The sequence below is a fragment of the Pimephales promelas genome, chromosome 23, assembly GCF_988280905.1.
Source record: "Pimephales promelas chromosome 23, fPimPro1.hap1.1, whole genome shotgun sequence".
NCBI classification, from domain to species: domain Eukaryota; kingdom Metazoa; phylum Chordata; class Actinopteri; order Cypriniformes; family Leuciscidae; genus Pimephales; species Pimephales promelas.
In genome coordinates this window covers 18,682,391-18,705,657 of record NC_142791.1, presented here as the reverse complement: position 1 = coordinate 18,705,657, position 23,267 = coordinate 18,682,391, and the positions used below count along the sequence as shown (strand labels likewise).

At 44.8% G+C, this 23,267-nt stretch overlaps 1 protein-coding gene across 1 annotated transcript in view; it reads left to right on the top strand.

Moving 5' to 3' along the window:
• Positions 1 to 23,029, top strand: part of minar2 (membrane integral NOTCH2 associated receptor 2) — a 58,488-nt gene extending 35,459 nt beyond the window's left edge. The window contains exon 3 of the mRNA XM_089126512.1: positions 20,511 to 23,029. Within this exon, the coding sequence (XP_088982638.1) occupies positions 20,511 to 20,702 (192 nt within the window). The 3' untranslated portion in view covers positions 20,703 to 23,029. The remainder of the gene's footprint in view (positions 1 to 20,510) is intronic.
• The last annotated feature ends 238 nt before the right edge of the window (positions 23,030 to 23,267 follow it).

Sequence of the window (23,267 nt, the reverse complement as noted above, 5' to 3'; positions counted from 1 at the left end):
GATCTTAGAATCCTTTTAATCAGGGTTTATGAATTGTTTATCTTCACAGAAGGAGTGCCGTACATCAGGTTATGGAAAAACGGGATGCCGCTCAGATAACCTTTAATGGACCCCATTTGTAGGCTCTTAATGATATTAAGGTAGAAGATAAAAGATTTTATTGAAAAGAGAAAAATCAGGGAAAGGCTAGTTATAAGAGAAATTTCTATCGTTTTCTTTCTTTACATTATCTCAAAGCAGTAACATAGGATTGAAGGGTCCTGGGAGATACTGCTTGGAGGATAACTTTGATGCATGCAACGTCCGCTTGGAGCCCAATGCTTGCTGGACAGAGAAAATAATCAGGGGTTTTAGCAGGAGTAATAATTCTGAATAGTGATGTACTGGAGAGAAAACATCACTGTCATAGCAGTGTAAAAATTAGCCAAAGAAACAGAGATCCTGTGGGAGCAGAAGAGACGTCACTGCTGTAGCAGTGTAGAAAATTAGCCAGAGAAAACAGCTGTGGCAGTGTAGAAAATTAGCCAGAGAAAGAGAGCTCATGTGGAAGACGAGGAGGCGTAACTTCTGGGGCAGTGTAGAAATTTAGCCAGAGAAACAGAGCTCCTGTGGGAGCGGAGGAGACGTCGCTGCTGTGGCAGTGTAGACAATTAGCCAGGGAAACAGAGCTCCAGTGAGAGCAGAGGAGATGTCACTGCTGTGGCAGTAAGAAAATTAGCCAGAGAAAGAGAGCTCCTGTGGGAGCCGAGGAGACGTCACTGCTGGGGCAGTGAAGAAAATTAGCCAGAGAAAGAGAGCTCTTGTGGGAGGAGAGTAGACATCACTGTTGTGGCAGTGTAGAAAATTAGCCAGAGAAACAGAGATCTTGCCTAAGCAGAGTATAATAATACGGTACGATACAAAAGATGCAGTGTTTGATATGGGATAAAAAAATAATGGGCAGTGTATAAGATGTAAACTAATGATTAATTATTTTAATATTTCGTGAATCGTTGATATACTACGCCTGCGCGCGCCTCCTCCTCAGTTGCTTCTGTAACCTGACACTCGTTTGAATCTCTCTTGTTCGGAGATTCATCAGAAACACACCAGAACGCAAGGCCATGTTTGGTGCACTTTAAATAGAGGTAAGAAATGGTTTTAAATCCCGTATAGGCCAACTGCCGCCAAGCATTTTAGCTTTATTTATTTCTGTATTCTGTTGCCTATTCATCGTCGTCCTGAGGCTAACATTGGGCAGCCCATCACTAAATAATAATTTCTGAAAAATAAAAATGTATCTGTCATTAGTTACTGTTCTCACATATTATCACATACCCGTTCTCAGTGGCGTTTTCTACCAGATGCCAAGGGAAGTCAGGCATCCAATCTCGTCCGACAATCACTATTATCGTAAATAAAACATTTTATTTGACACACAGTGATATTTGTGTTTGGCCTCTCATTTTACGTGATTGATTATTGATGAAGCGTGATCAATGGACAGCGTAGGCACAAGCTGAGTTTCGGCGCCCTCAAGTTCACGTGCAATGCAAGTGATTGTGCCAGTGCCTTATTATTCTACTACAGGGCTATTCAATTGGCGGCCCGCGGGCCAAATGCGGCCCGCCAATCATCTCCATGCGGCCCGAGAGCACTCCAACCTCCCCCTCCTATTTTATGGTGGTGCGGTTAAATTTGGTTTGATATGCGCGTGGCCGCAGTGGCGCGTGCAGCTGGATGACTATACGCACTGTGTGTATCTTGAGCGCTCCGACTGACCTGAGAGAAACGTTTTCAGTCCGAATATTTCAGCAGTTATTGTGTCCCGTATTTCTGAAGTGATATTAATCATTTGTTGGTTCGATTCCTATTTCCTTTTCATGAATTGGCCAAATGCGCGTGCATAACAGTCGGAAACGATTCGGATTTGTTCGGACCGTTCTGTCACTGAATCATCTGAAGCGGTTTCTCGGTCAATAAGAACAAATAGAGAACAAAATAGCGCTTGTTTCAGTTGTTTCACTAGTTTACTTTGAACTAGGCGCACGGGCCAGTGTATAACGGAACGCAAACTTAAAGGAGTTGTGTTTATTCCCGGTCCCGGACACTATTAAACAGCGTTGCGACATCCATTGAGAAGCGTTTCAATCGGACACTCCTCTCAGTTACAAACCACAAATCACTCAATGATTTTAACTAGTTTTAAATCGGATGAAACAGCCTTAACATTCCCAACACTACTGATGAGGTAAATAGCAGAAACATGAACAAAGTTAGAAGACTATAAATGCCATAATCATCACCCTTACAAACATGTACCATGAATGTAATAATTTACCATGGTTTGGGCAGAAATGTGGAATATTTATATTGAATACTATGTTATAGTAATTTATTTTGCATTAGATTTATTAGGGGGGTAGAGGAATATATAATTCATTGTGTGTATAATTGTTTACTTGTTTAGGCATTTTTTATACAGTGGTAGTGAGCCACAAGTCTCACTGTCAGGATATTTTAATTTATCCTATAATAATTGTTAATAAAATAATTCTTACCAATAGCTATGATATTGTATAATTCAATATATTTGTATATAGCTGTAAAAAAAAGTCATTTATTATTGTCTGCATGGGTACCACATTTCCTAGTAAATGCAAAACCTTTTTTGTTTGTTTGTTTGTTTGTTTACTTTAGCTTACTTATTGATACTGTTATGTGTCAATAAATAAGCTAAACCCACCGGCCCAGCTCAACTTTTCGATTTAATAATGCGGCCCTCGAATGAAGCTAATTGAATAGCCCTGTTCTACTAGATTGCTTCTTATTTATTAAATACAGGCAATTTGTTGATAACACATTGATCAAAATTAAGATATTTATATTAAACGAAAATCTTTTAAAAAGAGTCTTTCTACAAAACAAAACACAATGAAGTGAGTGGTTAAAATCATGTCTCTCATGATGCATCTTTCTCATGCTGGATGCTCACTTTCATAATCAACATTGATTAAATAAAAAAACATTAGTCTATAATATTTAAACAAATATGATACTAAATATATTTACTTTATTGGCTACAACACGTAACGTATACTGTACAGAGAAATGTAATGTTTTTTTGTCATAATGACGTCATATATTTCAACCCAGCCCTCAGCCCCCCTCGCCTGAAACAGCCTCCCGTGTGCCTGAAAGAACCCACTGGTTTCTAACATGTACATACATTTTAAACGTTCACAAACACTGGGCTTCGAATAGAGGAACATTTTTAATTAACAATTATTACAACACATACCCAGTCTTTGGACGTGCGCGTGATCAACCCCGATCCAGCTCGCACATACACACACAGACGTCTTTAAAAGTCGATCTATAAACATTTATCAATGAACACACATTTATGCAATACGTAAATATAATATTTAAACACTTTGTTCATGGGGATGAATCATGAAACTGTATATTTACCTCACAAAGCCTTACTAGGTGTATATGAACAAAACGAATCGGTTACCTAACGTAACCTCGGTTCTCTCTAGATGAGGGAACGAGTATTGCGTAAGCTAGCTTACGCTACGGGAAAGATTCATCTTTGCTGAGAAGTTGAAGCCAAAAAATTATTCCATAATTTTGTAATCATTGTCAACGCAGTCTCTTCTGAGGCAGACCATGAGCGGGCTAGCTAGCGGCTCATTGGTTCGCTCAGAGAGAATGCACGAACCTATGGGAGAGCGGCGCTGAGTCCGCGCCCAATGAGCGGACGGCGCTCGCTCACTGCGTCACAGCCCGCCAAAAGGGGCGTGGCTACAGTGTATAAAGGTAGCTCTCCCAGGCTAGTTCGTCGATTCTGTAGCATGAAGCGAAACGCTAGTGGCGCAAGCACGGCCGGGAACGCAATACTCGTTCCCTCATCTAGAGAGAACCGAGGTTACGTTAGGTAACCGATTCGTTCTCTTACGAGAGGTTCTCTCGTATTGCGTAAGCTAGCTTACGCTACGGGAACACCTGGTCAACGCCGTGCGCAATAAGTAACCACTAAGCATCCCAGGGGGGGGAAACACCGGGGGAATCTTTAAGTGGATGAAGATAATAAGGCGGCCAGCATAGCGGCCGTTATCATCTAGTGCAAAACGCCCTAAGGCGGCCGGCGAAGCGGGCCGTGACGTGTAATGCATAAGCACATAGGGGAACACAAGGGGTGAGCCGGTTGTGATGGAACTCCCGATAGTGCGGCTTCTATAGGAGAGCTGTGAGTACTAGACCGCCAGAATTTTAGCCTGTAAGGCTGGAACTTCCAAGTTATAAAATCTGACAAAAGTGGAGGGGGAGGCCCATCCCGCAGCCACACAAATGTCGTGAATGGAAATTCCGCAGGACCATGCCCACGATGAGGCCATGCCTCTGGTGGAATGAGCCCTGATGCCCAGAGGGCAAGGCAGGTCTTTAGCGGCATAAGCAGAGGCAATCGCGTCTACTATCCACCTGGATAGAGTCTGTTTCGAGGCGGCTAAACCCTTGGTGCGGCCACCGAACGACACAAACAGCTGCTCTGAGCGTCTGAACGCGGCAACGCGTGTAGTGTACACTCTGAGAGCCCGAACCGGGCAGAGGCGGTCAGCGTCACGTTCGCTATCGGATGCAGGCAGCGCCGATAGAGAGATCACTTGCGCCCTGAAAGGGGTACCAATCGCTTTTGGAACATAACCGTGTCTAGGTTTTAGAATGACTATGGAGTCATTCGGTCCAAACTCCAGGCACGCGGCGCTCGAAGACAGCGCGTGAATGTCCCCCACACGTTTTACTGAGGCGAGTGCCGTCAGAAGAACGGTTTTTAACGAGAGGTATTTTAGCTCCACGGACTCAAGTGGTTCAAACGGTGGGGCTTTCAGAGCTTCTAGAACTATAGAAAGATCCCAGACCGGCACCGTAGGGGGGCGAGGGGGGTTCATCCTTCTGGCTCCCCTGAGGAAGCGGATGATTAGCTCGTCTTTGCCCAGAGACTGGGCGCGCCGGGGTTCAACGAACGCCGCAACGGCTGCCACGTAAACCTTAAGAGTGGATGGGGACCTGCCCTTATCCAGCATCTCCTGAAGGAACACGAGCAAAGACGAAACCTCGCACGTCCGTGGGTCCAAATTTTTGTCGGTGCACCATTTGGAGAACACAGACCATTTTGCAGCATAGAGCTTTCTGGTAGAATCCGCTCTGGCGTGTTTGATCGTGTTCAGAACCCCTTCTGGCAATTCGACGCGTAGTCGTTGGTCACCCATGCATGAAGCGCCCAGCGCTGTGGATGGGGATGCCAGATCGAGCCGCGGGCTTGAGTGAGGAGATCTGCTCTGATTGGAATGGGCCACGGGGCTGTCTGTGACAGCCGCGTTAGCTCCGGGAACCAAATCTGATTCTCCCAGCGCGGGGCTATGAGGAGCACCGAGTGGCGTGAGTCCCTGATTCTCTGAATGACCTGCGGTAGCAGAGAAATCGGGGGGAAAGCATAGAGCGGGCGGCGGGGCCAATCCTGGGCTAGTGCGTCGTCGCTCTTTGAGAAGAATATTGGGCAGTGAGCGTTCTCTTCTGACGCGAAAAGATCTATCTCCGCTCTGCCGAATAGGCGCCACAGCGTTTGGACTGTTTGAGTGTGCAGGGACCATTCTCCAGGGGAGACCAGGTTCCTGGACAGCATGTCTGGACCGTCGTTCAGATGGCCCGGTACGTGCGTCGCTCTGAGCGAGAGCAGGTGACTCTGGGACCACAATAGGATGCGGCGTGTCAGATGAAAGAGATTCTTGGATCTGACGCCGCCCTGACGGTTGATGTATGATACCACGGCCATATTGTCGGAGCGAATCAGGACGTGGTGACCGTGTATGCGCGGGAGGAAAAACAGCAGCGCGTTCTCGACCGTGATCATTTCCAGACAGTTTATGTGTAGGGAACTCTCGTGGCTCGACCACTGGCCGGCGGCCGGTGAGCCCTCGCAAACCGCACCCCAACTCGAGTTGGATGCGTCTGTCGAGATGACTTTCCGGCGAGAAAAAGTCCCCATGGTAACGCCCCTCTGAAACCACTCGATTACTGACCATGGCTGCAGTGCAGAGATACATGTCTGAGTAATCTTGATCATCTGGCGGCCCGTCGTCCACTCGCGGTGGGATACACGGCTCTTTAACCAGAGTTGAAGGGGGCGCATGTGCAGAAGACCCAGCTGTAGCACAGCGGAGGCTGAAGCCATATAACCCAGCATCCTCTGAAAAGATTTCAGGGATGTATGGGTACCCATCTGAAAAGAGACGGCTAGGCGCTGAACACGGCGCGCGCGCTGTGTGGATAAGCGAGCCGTCATAGTGACAGAGTTCAAATCTATTCCAAGGAACGAAATAGTTTGACTGGGCTGGAGAGAGCTCTTTGTCCAGTTGACAGAGAGTCCCAGCGCTTCCAGATGGTTGAGGAGAACTGTGCGGTGCGACAGAAGCTCCGTCTGGGAATCTGCTAGAATCAGCCAGTCGTCCAGATAATTCAGAATCCGCAGCCCCTGACTTCGCAGGGGGGCGAGCGCTGTATCCATGCACTTCGTGAACGTACGGGGTGCTAAGGATAGGCCGAACGGGAGAACGGCATACTGGTAAACTTGACCCTTTGAAGGCGAAACGTAGGAATGGCCTGTGATGAGGGTTTATCTGGATCTGAAATAGGCGTCTTTCAGGTCTAGAGAGATGAACCAGTCCCCCTGGCGGACGTGCGCGAGGAGTTTCTTGACTGTGAGCATTTTGAACGGTCTCTTCATGAGCGCTTTGTTCAAAGCCCTGAGATCTAAGATCGGCCTGAGGCCGCCGTCTTTCTTGGGAACCAGAAAATAACGGCCGTAAAACCCCGACTCGGTCATAGATGGCGGGACTCTCTCTATAGTGCCCTTCTGCAGTAGCTTGGCTATTTCTAAGCGAAGCGTGTTCATAGCAGCCGGGCTGACAGTGGATTCGAGCCGCACGCGCGAGCGTGGCGGGCGGCGACGAAACTGTAATCGATAGCCATTCTTTATTATGCTTAAAACCCACGGGGAGATGCCGGGGATGGCTTCCCACGCTTCGTAGCATGCGGCTAGTGGTTGAATGGCGATTTCGCCCTGATTGCTGCACATAGCGGGCTGGACACTGGGTGTGGGCACGCTTATAATGTGGATGGCAACGGGACTTATACTCAGAGAGGAGTTTATGGGCCGTGTGACAGAGCGGGCAGAGGGGGGACATGCGCACGGGCTCGTGGGCGTGCTTATGTTCTCTGCTACTGGAGCGGAGAGTGCTCGCTCCGTGAGAATGGTCTCTGTGAGAGACCCTGGGCATATGGTGCTTGTGTGTGTAAGTGAGCACATGCTTGTGGGCACATTTTTTACACTTGAGGCTTTTATGCTCTTTTTGTGAACTCTCTGGGTAGCCGTGAAAACGGCTTTTAGTCGCTCGCAAGCGGGCAGGGAAACCGGCTTGATTGTGGCGGTGAACTCTACTGTAGTCGGCGGTGAGACGGGGACTAACAGTGGGCGAAGCTTTGACGGCGGTCCGGCCGCAGCGGGAGAGAGCCGCCTTTTTCTCAGCTGTGCTAGGCAGACTTCTGTTGATCGGGCTTCAGCGCGATCTTGGGTCGAGGCCCCCGGGGAGGAGGCTGTCTGCGGCGGCTGTCAGAGCGAGAGCGAGGGCGGCCGCCCTGTCTACGCTGGGGCTGCTGAGCTTGCTGAGGCGGGCGCTGCTGTGGAGTTCTGGCAGGTGGCTCATGAGAGCGGCCAGCCGAAGAGCTAGCGCGGCGGGGCAGGAACAAGTTCATGGCCTAAGTCGCTTTCTGCACCTCGGAGAAGCGGTCAACGATGCCCGTGACGGCAGATCCGAAGAGCCCGGTCGGAGAGATAGGCGCGTTGAGGAACACGGCGCGTTCTGAATCTCCCATGTCGGTAAGCGTGAGCCATAAGTGTCTCTCAGCGACACAGAGGGCGGCCATGCATTTCCCCAGGGCTTGTGCGGCGGCTTTAGTGGCGCGAAGGGAAAGATCCGTAGCGCTTCTCAGATCTGAAAGGATGGGCGGGTTCCTACCGCTGTTCGCCATTTCGCACAAGATGTCGCTCTGGAGCACCTGGAGGACTGACATTGAATGCAGCGCTGCAGCGGCCTGTCCAGCGGCGGCATAGGCGCGGGCATGAAAGTTAGAGGTCGCTCTGCACGCTTTAGAAGGAAGCGTAGGGGAGGAACGCCATCTAGCAGAGGGCGGGCAAAGATGAGCGGCGACCGAGTCCTCGATGGGCGGCATGGCAGCATAACCCTTCTCGGCGGCTCCGTCCACTGAGCGCAGCGAAGCGGACACATCGGGGCGGTTACGGGCCGAGAGAGGGGCATTCCAGGACTTCGTGAGCTCATTGTGAAGCTCAGGCAGGAATGGTGCAGCCCGGCTGCAGGCCGGGGCCGGGCGCCGGTGCAGGAACTTTCCATCCAAGCGGTTCGGTGGTTGCTCGGGGGGAGGAGACCACTCGAGACCCAGGCGGTTGACAGCCTGTGAAAGGAGGCGCGTTAGTTCCTCCTCGATGCCGGCGCGGGTCCCCGCAGACTCTCTCGTCGATGAGACGATCGACGACCAATCCTCGCTGTCAGAAGCGTGCAGTCCTTCTCATCCGCGGTGTCGTCGGAGGCGACAGAGCGCCACTCGGCGGCAACTGTATGTCCGGCTGGGGCGGAGAGGGAGAGCGGTCGGTGGGCGGCGGCGGCGGCCCACATGGATCCGCAGGGGGCTCCGGCGGCCTCTGGGAGCGGCGTTTCTTCTTCCGCGGCGAAGTGAGAGGCGGCGCGGGAGCGGTTTTGACCGCCTGCAGTCGAGCCCGCAGGGAGGACAGAGGTAGGTCCTCGCAGTGGTCGCATCCTCCGTTGGCGAGGGCGAGCTCTGCGTGATCCACTCCGAGACAGAGAACGCAGATGGGGTGGCGGTCTCCTTCCTCGAGTGAAGAGCGGCATGAGCCGCAGGAAATTCGAGGCATCTTTAAAAAGACGCTCGGCTCTTTTAGGGATATGGAATAAAAAGGATACGCGTCGGATGGCGCTAGCTTGCTGGGCGGCTGAAGGTGGCAGACGGCCGGCTTCCTCAGACTCCGGAGCTCGCTAGAAGGTGCCCTCTCGACGACGGCGGCTTCTTCCCAGGACAGCGGATGCGTGTAGCTCGCTGAATGAAAAAGAATCGACGAACTAGCCTGGGAGAGCTACCTTTATACACTGTAGCCACGCCCCTTTTGGCGGGCTGTGACGCAGTGAGCGAGCGCCGTCCGCTCATTGGGCGCGGACTCAGCGCCGCTCTCTCATAGGTTCGTGCATTCTCTCTGAGCGAACCAATGAGCCGCTAGCTAGCCCGCTCATGGTCTGCCTCAGAAGAGACTGCGTTGACAATGATTACAAAATTATGGAATAATTTTTTGGCTTCAACTTCTCAGCAAAGATGAATCTTTCCCGTAGCGTAAGCTAGCTTACGCAATACCAGAGAACCTCTCGTAAGAGAACCAGCAGCTCTCACGTGCTCTCACTGCTCTCTTTCTTCACTGAAAACTGGCACATACACACTACACGAGGCAATGCCGTGAAGTGAGACACAACACAATCTCTTAAAGGAACCTCGACCAATTTAAGTCTACTTTCATATTTTGTGATACTCATCCCACTTGGCTACATAAGGATGAGTCGGGATGGGTCCAGGCGCAGGTCCACCATAGAGGGTCCCTAAGAATAAACAGATAAACTGATATTAGCGTAGACGCCATCCTTCTTTTGATGTACCATGTACATCAGGATTTACGGGACGTGTTCCCTGTTCCGACTGATCTTAACTTAATAATTTGGCGGGGGTCAAAATTTGGCACAACACCGGCCAAATAGTAACGTTACTTTTGAGTGGACTAAAATTCTGAATGGAAAGTTTACTTTTAAAAAGTTGCCATATTGTCCCATTGACAAGACCAAGTGATCTGTGTTTTGTCGTTGTGAACTGAGCTATCATCATCGCAGCACGTCCAGTCAGAAACACCACTTGATGATGGCCAAGCAAACACACACACACACACACACACAGATGATGCAAATTCTCCACCCCCTCGCCAATATTACGGCCTCGTCAGTATTTCTTTCACCCTTTTATTGATAGACAGTGTTACATTGTTTGAGAGATTATTTATAGGCTATATGTTTGTGTGAAATTGAACACTATTCCAATGTTATTTTCAATAATAATTTTTCCACTTTTCCATATTGATAAGAGCATTAAATAATGTAACAAAAAAAATAATGTAACAAAAAGAAATCAAGAGACATTTAGAATAGATAAAAATGTGCGATTAATCGCAAGTTAACTATGACATTAATGCGACTAATCGCGATTAAACATTTTAATTGTTTGACAGCACTAGTTTTTAGTCTAGATTAGATTAGAATTTCAGTCTTAGATTTAAGTGTGTCTGCTTCTCGGACAATGTTAGGAAGATTGTTCCAGAGTTTTCGTGCTAAATAGGAAAAGGATCTAACGCCAGCAGTCAATTTTGATATTCTAGGTATTATCAACTGGCCGGAGTTTTGAGATCGCAATTGACGTGAAGGACTATAATGCATTAAGAGCTCGCTCAAGTACTGCGGAGCTAAACCATTTAGTGCTTTATAAGTAATCAGCAATATTTTAAAATTTATACGATGTTTAATAGGCAGCCAAAGCAGTGTTGACAGAACCGGGCTAATATAGTCATACTTCCTGGTTCTGGTAAGAACTCGATCGGCTGCGTTTTGGACTATCTGAAGTTTGTTTATTAAGCGTGCAGGGCAACCACCCAGTAGAGCATTACAATAACCTACCCACACTCACACCCGCTCACATACACACTTAGATCAAACACTTAAATCACTCTTGTCACTGCTAGAATTATGGATTTACAAGATTGCTCACTACTGCACTATGTTGGTTTGTTTGTATGTATGTCTGACTGTTAAATAATTTTTTAAAAAAATGTAGCTTAATGGGCTTTATGCACAGCTGCACTACTTCCTGAACTTCAGCCAGCTCCTTGTTTCCTGTCTGCCATTATTGGGAAAAATTGATTAATTCAGGTGTGTCTGATTATTGTTGCCGTGACTACTGAGGTCAAGCACACCTGAATTAATCAATGTGTCCAATAATGACAGACAGGAAACAAGGAGCTGGCTGAAATTCAGGAAGTAGTGAAGCTGTGCATAAAGCCAATTGTGGGCTAATATTATTAATATTTATATTACTACCATCTCTCTCTCTCTATGGGTCGCCACAGCGGCAGTAATGCCATTCATTATACTATCACTTTTATGCTTTATTAATTCAAATTAAATGAATATATTTGTTTGAAACGGCAAAAATGATGAGATCATGAGACGTAAACTGAATTGGTTCTAGCGTGTCATGCAAGAAGATTTGAGCTTTCGTGTTTACCGTATCATATAGCCCCCTTTTGCGCCGACGTCACAGTTACGTCACGGCGCTAGCTGGAGGCAAAACAAAGTGAAAACTGGAGACAGCCAATACAAAACAGCCAGACTGATCTCATGAAATAGCGTGTGTATGACACGGCAATTTGTATTTCCATTTTTGGCGTGCTATCAAGACGCATAATCGCCTTTCAGCGTGTTTATGAACGCCATTGACTTAACGTTATATAAATATATGAGTTACCTCAACCCCGTCCCTAAACCTAACCATCACTGGGGTTAATGGCATTTATGACTGTTCCTTTTCCATCCTAGGTAAAAAAAAGATATGACTTACCTCAAACCCCATCCCTAAACTTAGATAGAGATAACACGCCACCTGACTCGAAAGTGGCGTATATGTTTACGCAAAAGTCATGATGTCATGTTGAAAAAGCACAGATTCGGCTACATAATAAGGAGCTTAAATAATTGTTACTATTATGTCATCTTGTTGTGTTGTTTCGTGCAAGAATTTATGAAAAATGAATATGCTGTATCTGGAACTTTTATTTTTTAGAAAATATTCACATCATTAAAATCGCACTGTAATGTCACTCTTTACTCGACTTCCTGCTCAGCTACTGTTCGGACGCTCCTGCTTACTGCTCCGCGCTTTGCTCTATCGCTTTAATATTTTTTATATATTTTATCTCCTTTTCACCTAATTTTAACTTCAGCAAATCAGCACAGTGCTCAGACGCTGGGATTACTTAAAAAGTACTTCACACTTTTATTCAACCAGCCTCTCACTGCTTACATTCCGGGGAAGAGAAAACACAACTCCCTACATTCATAAGGATAAGAAAATGCCTCTTCGGGAATCTACTTGCTGCTCTAACTGCCACAGACTTTTACAAAGGATTGCAGTTCTTGAAACAAAGTTAAATTCGGGACCGACAAACCAGACGGAAGGCACAACAGAGCTCCGTCGTGGACGCCCTCAGCGCACAGCCGGTGAGTCCCATGAATCTAGTGCTCCTCGACAAGCTATACTGACTGTAGAGAAACAAGCCGATCGACTTACAAATCGATGGCACAAACAGGGAGCGAGACCCAAAGGCACTCGAGACATCAGATTGTCACGAGCACCACATATTTTAGCAGTAGCTTCATCTACCCCAGATATGACTCTGACCAGGATTGCAACCACTGGTCTCCTACCACCGCCTATTCATCTTGAGAACAGATTCGAAGTATTAATGAATGAGGAATCCCTGAATTTGACGAATGTGATCGAACACAGACTGAGTCAGCCTGTAGCTAACGCTGATGCTAACCGGCGCTCAAGGTCGAACAGACAGCGGCACTCAGCTCAGAGCACAGCGGGGCCCAGGACTCTGATAGTGGGCGACTCCATAATCAGAAACATTAGCATCAGGGATACAACTACATGCTGCCTTCCACAAGGAACAACTTCTGATGTAAACAGGGAACTTCAGAACATTCTGGTGAAACATAAAACTGCAAATCGACTCATCATTCATGTGGGGAAGAACGATATTCATAAAGAGCAGTCAGAACTCCTTAAGAAGGATTTCAATGAACTTTTTGAAACACTTAAAAGACTGAAAGTTGAAACATTCATCAGTGGACCACTCCCAGCAAGAGGAACAAACAGGTTTTCACGGTTGCTTGGGCTCAACACATGGCTGCAAAAAACCTGCAATATAAAAGGAGTGAACTTTATTGACAACTTCAATCTTTTCTGGAGTCAGAGGCAACTGTTTCAACGGGATGGCCATCACCCAAACAAACTTGGTTCAAGAGTACTAAAGGACAATATCTACTTCTCCCTCCATCATCCTTCTGCAGTGTGTGCCAATCCATTCAACCTGAATGGCACTCACACACCTGGACATAGTATGAACGACCACAGGACTTCATTTCAGCACCTGAATGGACATATTGCTGACACATCACACAAGGACAATGATAACACCACTCAGCCACAACAACAACCTCTGCTCACGGATACAATCTCAGCAGAGCTCTGCCCACAGAGCTCTCCACAGACAGACTGTGACATATCAGAACTGCTCCCAGATTCAGCACCCAAGGACGACTTTCTGGAAAACAACGAGGGAAACCAGGACAGCATTTTACACCCTCCAATAACACCAGAGCAAAAGCCCATCTCACCTGACACGTTATCACTCTCTCCAGCATCTCCACTTCTGTGCTTCTCAGAGAAAATGGAACAACTGGTGTCTGCTGGAACCAAACTATCACACTCTTTTGCTGCAAGCCCCCAGATTCCAACCAAAAAACGGCAGGCCCCAAAACCACCAAAGCTTTCGGGCCCAGCTCGCCCTCCCCCTCCCCCTCCTCGGAGAGCTCTTCGGCCTCTGCCACAGCGCCAGGGCCCACAGCCTCCCCCATCGGCTCGAGGTGAACCAAAAACAACTGATACCAGCTCTAAGTGAAATATCTCGGTTCCTTGCTATGAAAACAATAACTTTATCAAATGTTTACAGAACAAGCGGGAACCCAGTGTGCCTAAATCTTTCTCTATTGCTGTTCATTTACATGATAGAAAATCTAAGGCCTTCAACAGCCGTACAGCAAACCCATCTAATCTGGTGCCCATTACACGCCAAACTAAGACTGCTGTGGGGACAAAAAGTAAGATTATAAAGTTAGCACTTTTAAACATCCGCTCCATTAAAAATAAATCACTTCTAGTCAATGACTTAATAACCACACACAACCTGGACTTCATGTTTCTAACTGAAACTTGGCTAGAAGACAGCTGTAGTGCAACGGTCCTAAACGAAACATCCCCTCCTAACTTTACTTATATGAGTGTCTGCAGAGCGGGTAAGAGAGGTGGCGGCTTAGCTGTTCTTTTTAAAGATGTTTATCAATGTAAGCAAATATCATTTGGGATTTACCCCTCTTTCGAATATCTGGGTATTGTGTTAAAAGGTGCTCCACGTATTTTACTCATCATTGTTTACAGGCCTCCAAAATACTCTCCAGCCTTTGCTGAGGATTTTACTGAATTGCTATCAACAATTGCCTCTGAGTTTGACTGTTTTGCCATTGCTGGAGATTTTAACATTCACATAGATAACGCAGAAAACAATATGGCAAAAGATATTAAAACTGTTTTAAAAACTTTTGATCTGACACAGCATGTACACGGTCCCACACACAATCGTGGACACACTCTAGATTTACTTATCAGTACGGGTTTAAACATCTCATCGATTGTTATTAAGGATGTAGCACTGTCTGACCATTTCTGTATTTTCTTTGATATATTGATCTCTCCTGCCGTTGAAGCTAGAGCTGTGTCTGTCAAGAAGAGATGCTTAAATGAGAACACTGGTGTGCTATTTATGGAGGCTATATCTTTAAAACCAAGCATATCTGCTGACTCTGTTGATTTTCTCCTTGATTCTTTTAACTCAAAAGTTAAGAGTGTAATTGATGATATTGCTCCTGTAAAAGTCAGGAAGAATAGTGGCAGACAAAAAGCACCTTGGAGAAACTCAACAGCTGTGCAAAATATGAAAAGACAATGCAGAAAAGCAGAGCGCATGTGGCGGAAGACAAAACTTGTAGTCCATTACAACATCTACAAAGACAGCATCCACGCTTTCAATAGGGAACTAGGCAAAGCCAGACAGACTTTCTTCTCAAATATTATAAACAGCAATATAAACAACACACGCACTCTTTTTGCTACTGTAGAGAGATTGACAAACCCCCCAAGCCAGATTCCGATAGAAATGCTCTCAGACAGCAAGTGCAGTGAGTTTGCTTCTTTCTTCTCTGAGAAAATCAATAACATCAGAAAGGTGATCAGCACATCCTTGAGTTGCTCTGGGGTCAGTCAGATCAGACCACAACCTGAGAAAGTAGTTACTATGTCTGATTTCGAAGAAATTGATGACACAATTTTGGTAGAAACCGTACAGCACCTTAAAACATCAAACTGCGCCCTTGACACACTTCCCACATCTTTTTTCAAAAGTGTGTTAAACTGTTTAGAAGCAGATCTCCTAGAAGTGGTAAATGCCTCACTTCGCTCTGGGAATTTTCCGAACTCCCTGAAAACTGCAGTTGTCAAGCCCCTCCTGAAAAAGAGCAATCTGGATAAGACCATCTTGAGCAATTATAGACCGATCTCAAATCTTCCTTTCATAGGCAAGATCATTGAAAAGGTCGTCTTCAATCAGCTGAACAAATTCTTAAGCTCAAATGGATATTTTGACAATTTTCAATCTGGTTTCCGATCGCATCACAGCACGGAGACAGCTCTCATAAAGATAATAAACGATATTCGCTTAAATACTGATACAGGCAAATTATCCGTGTTGGTACTACTCGACCTCAGTGCTGCATTTGACACTGTTGATCACAACATACTTCTTGACAGGCTGGGAAACTGGGTGGGGCTTTCTGGGATAGTCCTAAAATGGTTCAGGTCATACTTAGAAGGGAGAGGTTATTTTGTGAGTATGGGAGAACATAAGTCTGAGTGGACATCCATGACTTGCGGAGTCCCTCAGGGCTCGATTCTTGCGCCACTCCTATTCAACCTGTATATGCTCCCAATGAGCCAAATAATGAAAAAGAACCAAATAGCCTACCACAGCTATGCAGACGACACACAGCTCTACTTAGCCCTATCGCCTAACGATTACAGCCCCATTAACTCCCTGTGCCAATGCATTGATGAAGTAAACGGTTGGATGTGTCAAAACTTTCTGCAGTTAAACAAAGACAAAACTGAAGTTATTGCATTTGGAAACAAAGATGAAGTTCTCAAGGTGAATGCATACCTTGACGCTAGGGGTCTAACAACTAAAAATCAAGTCAGGAATCTTGGTGTGTCACTAGAGTCAGACCTTAGTTTCAATAGTCATGTCAAAGCAATAACTAAATCAGCATACTATCATCTGAAAAATATTTCAAGAATTAGATGCTTTGTTTCCAGTCAAGACTTAGAGAAACTTGTGCATGCTTTCATCACGAGCAGGGTGGATTACTGTAATGGCCTCCTCACTGGCCTTCCCAAAAAGACCATAAGACAGTTGCAGCTCATACAGAACGCTGCTGCCAGGATTCTGAGCAGGACCAGAAAATATGAACACATCACACCAGTCCTCAGGTCTTTACACTGGCTGCCAGTTACATTTAGGATTGATTTTAAAGTATTATTACTGGTATATAAATCATTTAATGGGTTAGGACCTCAATATATTGCAGATATGCTCACTGAATATAAACCCAACAGATCACTCAGATCATTAGGATCACATCAGCTAGAAATACCAAGGGTCCACTCTAAGCATGGAGAGTCTGCTTTTAGCTATTATGCCAGCCGCAGCTGGAACCAGCTTCCAGAAGAGATCAGGTGTGCTCCTACAGTAGTCACATTCAAATCCAGACTCAAAACACATCTGTTTAGCTGTGCATTTACTGAATGAGCACTGTGCCACTGTTCGTCCGACTGTTACTGCACTTCATTTTATTCTAAATTGTTTTAATTTACTGTATTTTATTTTTATCATAATTTTTATTTTTCATTATTTCTTATTTTTTATTCTAAACTGTTTTAATTATTCTGATTTCTTTTGATTATTTTAATTTCTTCTATGTAAAGCACTTTGAATTGCCATTGTGTATGAAATGTGCTATATAAATAAACATGCCTTGCCTTGCCTTGCCTTTACATTGTCGTGGTCTCGGCGCTGGTTTTGCAGAACTGCGGATCGTACACACAAGTCTTGTACAGGACCATATATGCATCTAAAGATTTATATGCCCTCAGTTTCTCTTTACGATCGGTTTCTCTATAAGGTAGGTGTAGAAGTCAGGCCACTCAACCGAGGTAACGTACGTTAATCCTGTCAGATCATCCATGCATTGAGTGAGCGTGTAGGTGGCTACAGGTCGGCCAATCTGGTTCTGTCCATTAAAAATAACTTTTGGAAATAACAATCGCGGTCCTGGACACTGAGTGACCTTACACATTAAGATAATATTGGATTTTCTCCAGTCATTGTTAAAAACAAGCTAACAATCCATGCTAACTAGCGTTAGTGAAGCGGCCAGATGGATCTTTCTGCCTCCACCTAAGCTCCGCCCACAAAAAACGTCACCATGTTTACCAACTGTAAAAGGGTCTATTTAATTGATAAGCTCTTATGTATGTGCGCTGTTCAGTGTTCAATAAAAGTTGAATCAGTTGAATGATGAACTCACCAGTCGATCTCTTGAACAAGTCAGGATGAGCAACTGACGAGCGCTTTGGCAGATTTGATGTGTTGCATTCCATGGCAACACATTATTGAAAGCAAAGTTTGCAGAGTGGTGCATTGAGGTCTGTTTCTACACACTCATTAATTTAGTAGGCAAAGTAATGCCTTATTTCACTCATACTACTCTCTCTATTTATTAATTTTGGGCGTGTAGAAATCCGAATGAGCTTCATTTCCACCATGTTCCTTCCTTTGCCAGTTTCGCGTGACTCGCGTCAGTTTTGGTAGCGCACTGCCGCCTAGTGGAGAACTTCGGAACAGCAGCTTATCAAATACCGAATTTAACAAAATGATGATATTGTACCGTTTGAAATGTATTATATACCGGTATTTTTGCAATACCGCGCATCCCTACTGCTGGGAGATTCATTCTGGCAGTTTGTGACGTTTACCATCGCGGGTCCAGTGCAGACTGGTCTTCCGCCTCTTGGCCCACCTCCCACTGTCCTCACAAACTGCCAAGTCCCCGATGACTGCCAGGTCCTCCTATGACCCTTTCGGGGAGAGGGAGGAGGAAGAAAGGCTGGGAAGAAAGGCCCCCCCCCCCTGTAGCATCTACTCGTTCACAAAAGCGGAGGAGGAAGAGAACTTCTTATTCGGTTGTTCCGAAGCCTGCCGCCGAACCACCGATGCTTCCAGTGAAGCTTGCAACTGAACCGCCGAAGTCTCCAGTAAAGCCTGCAGCCAAACCCCTGAAAACTCCAGTGGAACCTGCAGCCGAACCTCCGGAGCCTGTAGTCGAATCTCCGAAGTCTTCAGTGAAGCCTGCAGCTGAGCCCCCGAAGCCCCCAGTGAGGCCTGCATCCGAGCCGCCCAAGCATCTCTCCCTGCAGGCGCCACCCAAGCGTCTAGCCCTGTCAGTGCCACCCATGCTACCAGACAAGCACGAATCTGCTCACGTCGTGCCTGCCACACAAGAGACTGTTCACGTCGTGCCTGCCGAGCCAGAGATTGTTCACGTCTGCTGAGCCAGAGACTGTCTTAGAACAAATCTCAGTAGGCTATAGCATTATAGTTTGGATGAGTTCATGTAAAAATTACATTTATAATGTAGGAGCGAGAGTGAATGAATGCACAGATGCGATGTACATCTGTAATCAACATTGCACGCATGTGCGTCTGTGCCATTCATTCATCACACACAGACACGCAATTCATATTAAAACTGTCTTTGTGCAGACACTATTCAATAACGCGACAAAGCAATTAAGAATAAACTTACTTCATCAGCTGGATCCGTGCTTCTCGAAATAAAACTATACCAGCACTTCTGAGGTAACTTTTTGGATGTAGTAAATTTTTATCCAGCTGTTGTGGTCACTTTTATCCAAAAAGCGAAAATCACTTTTATTTCAAGGCTTGCCTCAACATTTGCATTTGAAATGTGACAAAAAGCCGAACACTTTGTTTTTATTGTGAGTATCCACAAAGTAAAATAGACACTTAACAGGATCTAATGATGTACAACACTTACATATGATCAAAATCAACAGAGTATTTTGAGTCTCTTTTGCACTGACAAGGAAAAAAGTGACCTCGGCACGCCGGCGCGATTGCCGACCTCAGAGGGTTAAAAGAATTTTGTAGTTCACAGTGTCAAAGGCTTTTTCAAGTCCAGAAATACTGTCCCCATACATTACCTTCATCTAATGACTATTTTATCATTTCAGGTTACAGTTTGTTAACTCTGAGTACCGTGGTCTAAACCTAAATTGTTTGGTGTGTAGGAGATGATTACTTTCAAGATAATCAACAAGTTGGTAGGCAACTGTTTTTTCAAGAACCTTTGAGAGTGCAGGTAAAATTGAAATCGGTCTATAATTAGAGACCTGGTCAGATGCTCCAGACTGGAGTTATAATAGACGTTTTCCATTGCTGAAGAAATTCATTTGCTCTAATGGGTAAGTTTTTGTAACTGGCATTAAGAGGAGAGAACTGTATTTTTTTTAATAAAAGCGGTATCCAAGCCAAAGTTATACTTGATTGTGTCAAACTTTCTAAAAACTTCAGCAGTTTCGCTTTGGTTAACCTATTTTATACAAATGATAAAATGATAACTGTGTCCGACTGAAACTAGCAAAAAACAGTTGCACTGCACTTATGATAGGGCCCATAGACTGCCGTAGGCCAATAATATTTGCCATATTTTCACACACTCTTCAGACACCGGACACGCTGTGGTCATTTCGAATATCGTTAATCTAAAATGCCGTTGAATTTCCCTTTTCAGGGAACATGGTTACGGTCGTAACCTAAAGACGTTTGTGCATTTTGGGGGCGGAGCAATCAAGGGTTTGTTTGGGTTGATTTCAAACGTCAACAGTGTTTCTCAGAATCCACTCACTGCACCTTTAAGTGCTACTGGCTCTGTTATTTGATTAAGATCATATGACACTTAAGTCTGTGGAATATAACATTGACACGCTGTAAACAACGGACCATCATTAATAATCATGCTTTATGCAAACATAATATAATAAGCAACATTGAGGTGACATTCTAATAAACAAATGTCTAAATTCTGTATTGCAATTTAATCATGAAATTTAATATTTAAGTCAACATCCCATTAATTATTTGGTAAACACTTTACAATAAGACCTCATTGTTACCATTTATTAAATATATTAGTTATCATGAAAAGCTAAATATAAAGATTTAACATTTGCCATCACAATCTGACATTTTCACAGAGTTTACTTTTAAAATGCAGTAAACTCAAAAAAAATAATTTTCTGAATGTTTCTTTCAGGAGGACCCAAGAGACCTGAGCTTCTGGCTGGAAGATCTCTACACACCCGGCTATGATTCTCTGCTGAAGAAGAAAGCAGCTGAATTGAAGAGGAACAAAATTTGTAAAACATTTGCATTCATCATTCTGTTAGTTTGTGCAGTAGTGATCATTATTACTGTGCCAATAGTGGTAACACAATCAAGAGTCTGATGGAGTCATGCCAGCCGCTTACTCTAGTCTGCTGTAACAGCTACCCTGATACAGGGGTGAATTGTATCATCCCAGCCATTAGAGGGTGAAAGAGAGAGGAAAGGTTTCCTGTAAAAGAGAAGAAATGGGGGCGTGGTAATGGAATTTGTTTGGTGGAGTGAAAGAGCCCCTCACCTTTTTAATGTTAAATTTATTTCAAAAGCTTAAAGGGGTCCTGTTATGCCCTTTTACGAAGTCTTGATTTTGTATTTCAGTTGTACTACAATACATTGTCATGCTTTATTGTTCAAAAAACACATTATTTTTAATCAATTAACAATACAAAACAATTATTTTTATTTTCATTATTACAGCTCATCTCTCCCCAGTCTGGTTGAACGTGTTGTTTTCAGTGAAGCCCCTACCTAAATACGAAATGTGCTGTGATTGGTTAGCTGGCCCAGTGTGTTGTGATTGGCAGCGCTTAGCGTGTGTTCGGGAAATGTCACTCCCTTCATAACCACAAACTCTACTCAGATGTAAATATTAACGATGGCATCAATTTCAAACTATTTTGAGCCCAATTCAGACCCTGACAATGTTAACGAACAAGAGGATTGTGCTGAATGGATTTAAAGCACAGACTTTGCAAGCATGAATTTCACAGGACGTGGTGGTTCAGAGTGGTGGATTTTTTGTGTCATTTTCTTATAGATATGATGTTATCCACCATTTAATCATTATTTGTTGGAATACTATGGTAATACAAACAGTAATCATGGATTGGATCATCCTAAGGGGTGGTGAACAGTCTTACAAAAGCGAGAGCTTTGAAAAGCTGAAGTAAACACTCAATACTGTAATTTTAGTGAGCAAGTTTAGCAGAGGCAAATAATAAGACGTACTTACAAGTTGTGATTCATAAACAGATTGTCCCGACAAAATGGGAATGGCTCCGTCTTTCAGGAGAACATGTTGCACATATATACACTCACCTAAAGGATTATAAGGAACACCATACTATTACTGTGTTTGACCCAATTTTGCCTTCAGAACTGCCTTAATTCTGGCATTGATTCAACAAGGTGCTGAAAGCAACATTTAGAAATGTTGGCCCATACTGATAGGAGAGAATCTTGCAGTTGATGGAGATTTGTGGGATGCACATCGAGGGCATGAAGCTCCCATTCCACAACATCCCAAAGATGCTCTATTGGGTTGAGATCTGGTGACTGTGGGGGCCATTTTAGTACAGTGAACTCATTGTCATTTTCAAGAAATCAATTTGAAATGATTCGAGTTTTGTGACATGGTGCATTATCCTGCAGGAAGTAGCCATCAGAAGATGGTGGATGAAGGGATGCCCAATTGGCACTAAAGGGCCTAAATTGTGCCAAGAAAACATCCCTCACACGATTACACCACCACCAGCCTGCACAGTGGTAACAAGGCAGGATGGATCCATGTTCTCATTTTTTTTACTCCAAATTCTGACTCTACCATCTGAATGTCTCAACAGAAATCGAGACTCATCAGACCAGGCAACAATCTTTTTTTTTTTTTTTTTGGAAAATGGAAAACAGACCATTTTCCAGTCTTCAGCTGTCCAATTTTGGTCAGCTCTTGCAAATTCTAGCCTCCTTTTCTTATTTGTAGTAGAAGTGAGTGGTACCCAGTGGGGTCTTCTGCTGTTTTAGCCCATCCGCCTCAAGGTTGTGCGTGTTGTGGCTTCACAAATGCTTTGCTGCATACATTGGTTGTAACGAGTGGTTATTTCAGTCAAAGTTGCTCTTCTATCAGTTTGAATCAGTTGGCCCATTCTTCTCTGACCTCTAGCATCAACAAGGCATTTTCACCCACAAGACTGTCACATTCTGGATGTTTTCCCCTTTCACACCATTCTTTGTAAACCCTAGAAATGGGTGTGCATGAAAATAACTGAGCAGATTGTGAAACCAACAACCATGCCAAGCTCAAAATTGCTTAAATCACCTTTTTTTCCCATTCTGACATTCAGTTTGGAGTTCAAGAGATTGTCTTGACCAGGAGGACCACACCCCTAAATGCATTGAAGCAACTGCCATGTGATTGGTTGATTACGTAGACAATAGGCTATAGACAATAGACTATGTGCACACATAAATTCCGCACTTGATACAAGGATGCTCTTCAGTTTCCGGTTGGGGAGATTGAAGCGGAGGAAAACCGAGGAAAACGGGATTATGGCAGAGTCTTCAAAATGTACTGTCCTCCCGTCTTTGAAACAAAACTTTCATAAGTTTAGATGTAATTTTATATATAGTTATGTTTATTTAGTAGCCTGACTTCTTCATACTCATATTCAAGAGAGAAAAGGGTTAGGGTTAGGGCAGAGACTCTGTAAGGTGGCTCTAAAAGAGGGAAAGGACTGTTTGTGCAGAGACCTGCTATATTACCTGGCTGGAATTACACCAATGGGATTTGGTTGAGTTTCCAGGATTTGGGACTACATATGTTAATTGATCACTGGGACATTTTCCAAGATTGTTCACACATCTACAACTTTCAGATAAGACCTTTTGTATTACTTTGAATTACTGCTGTTGC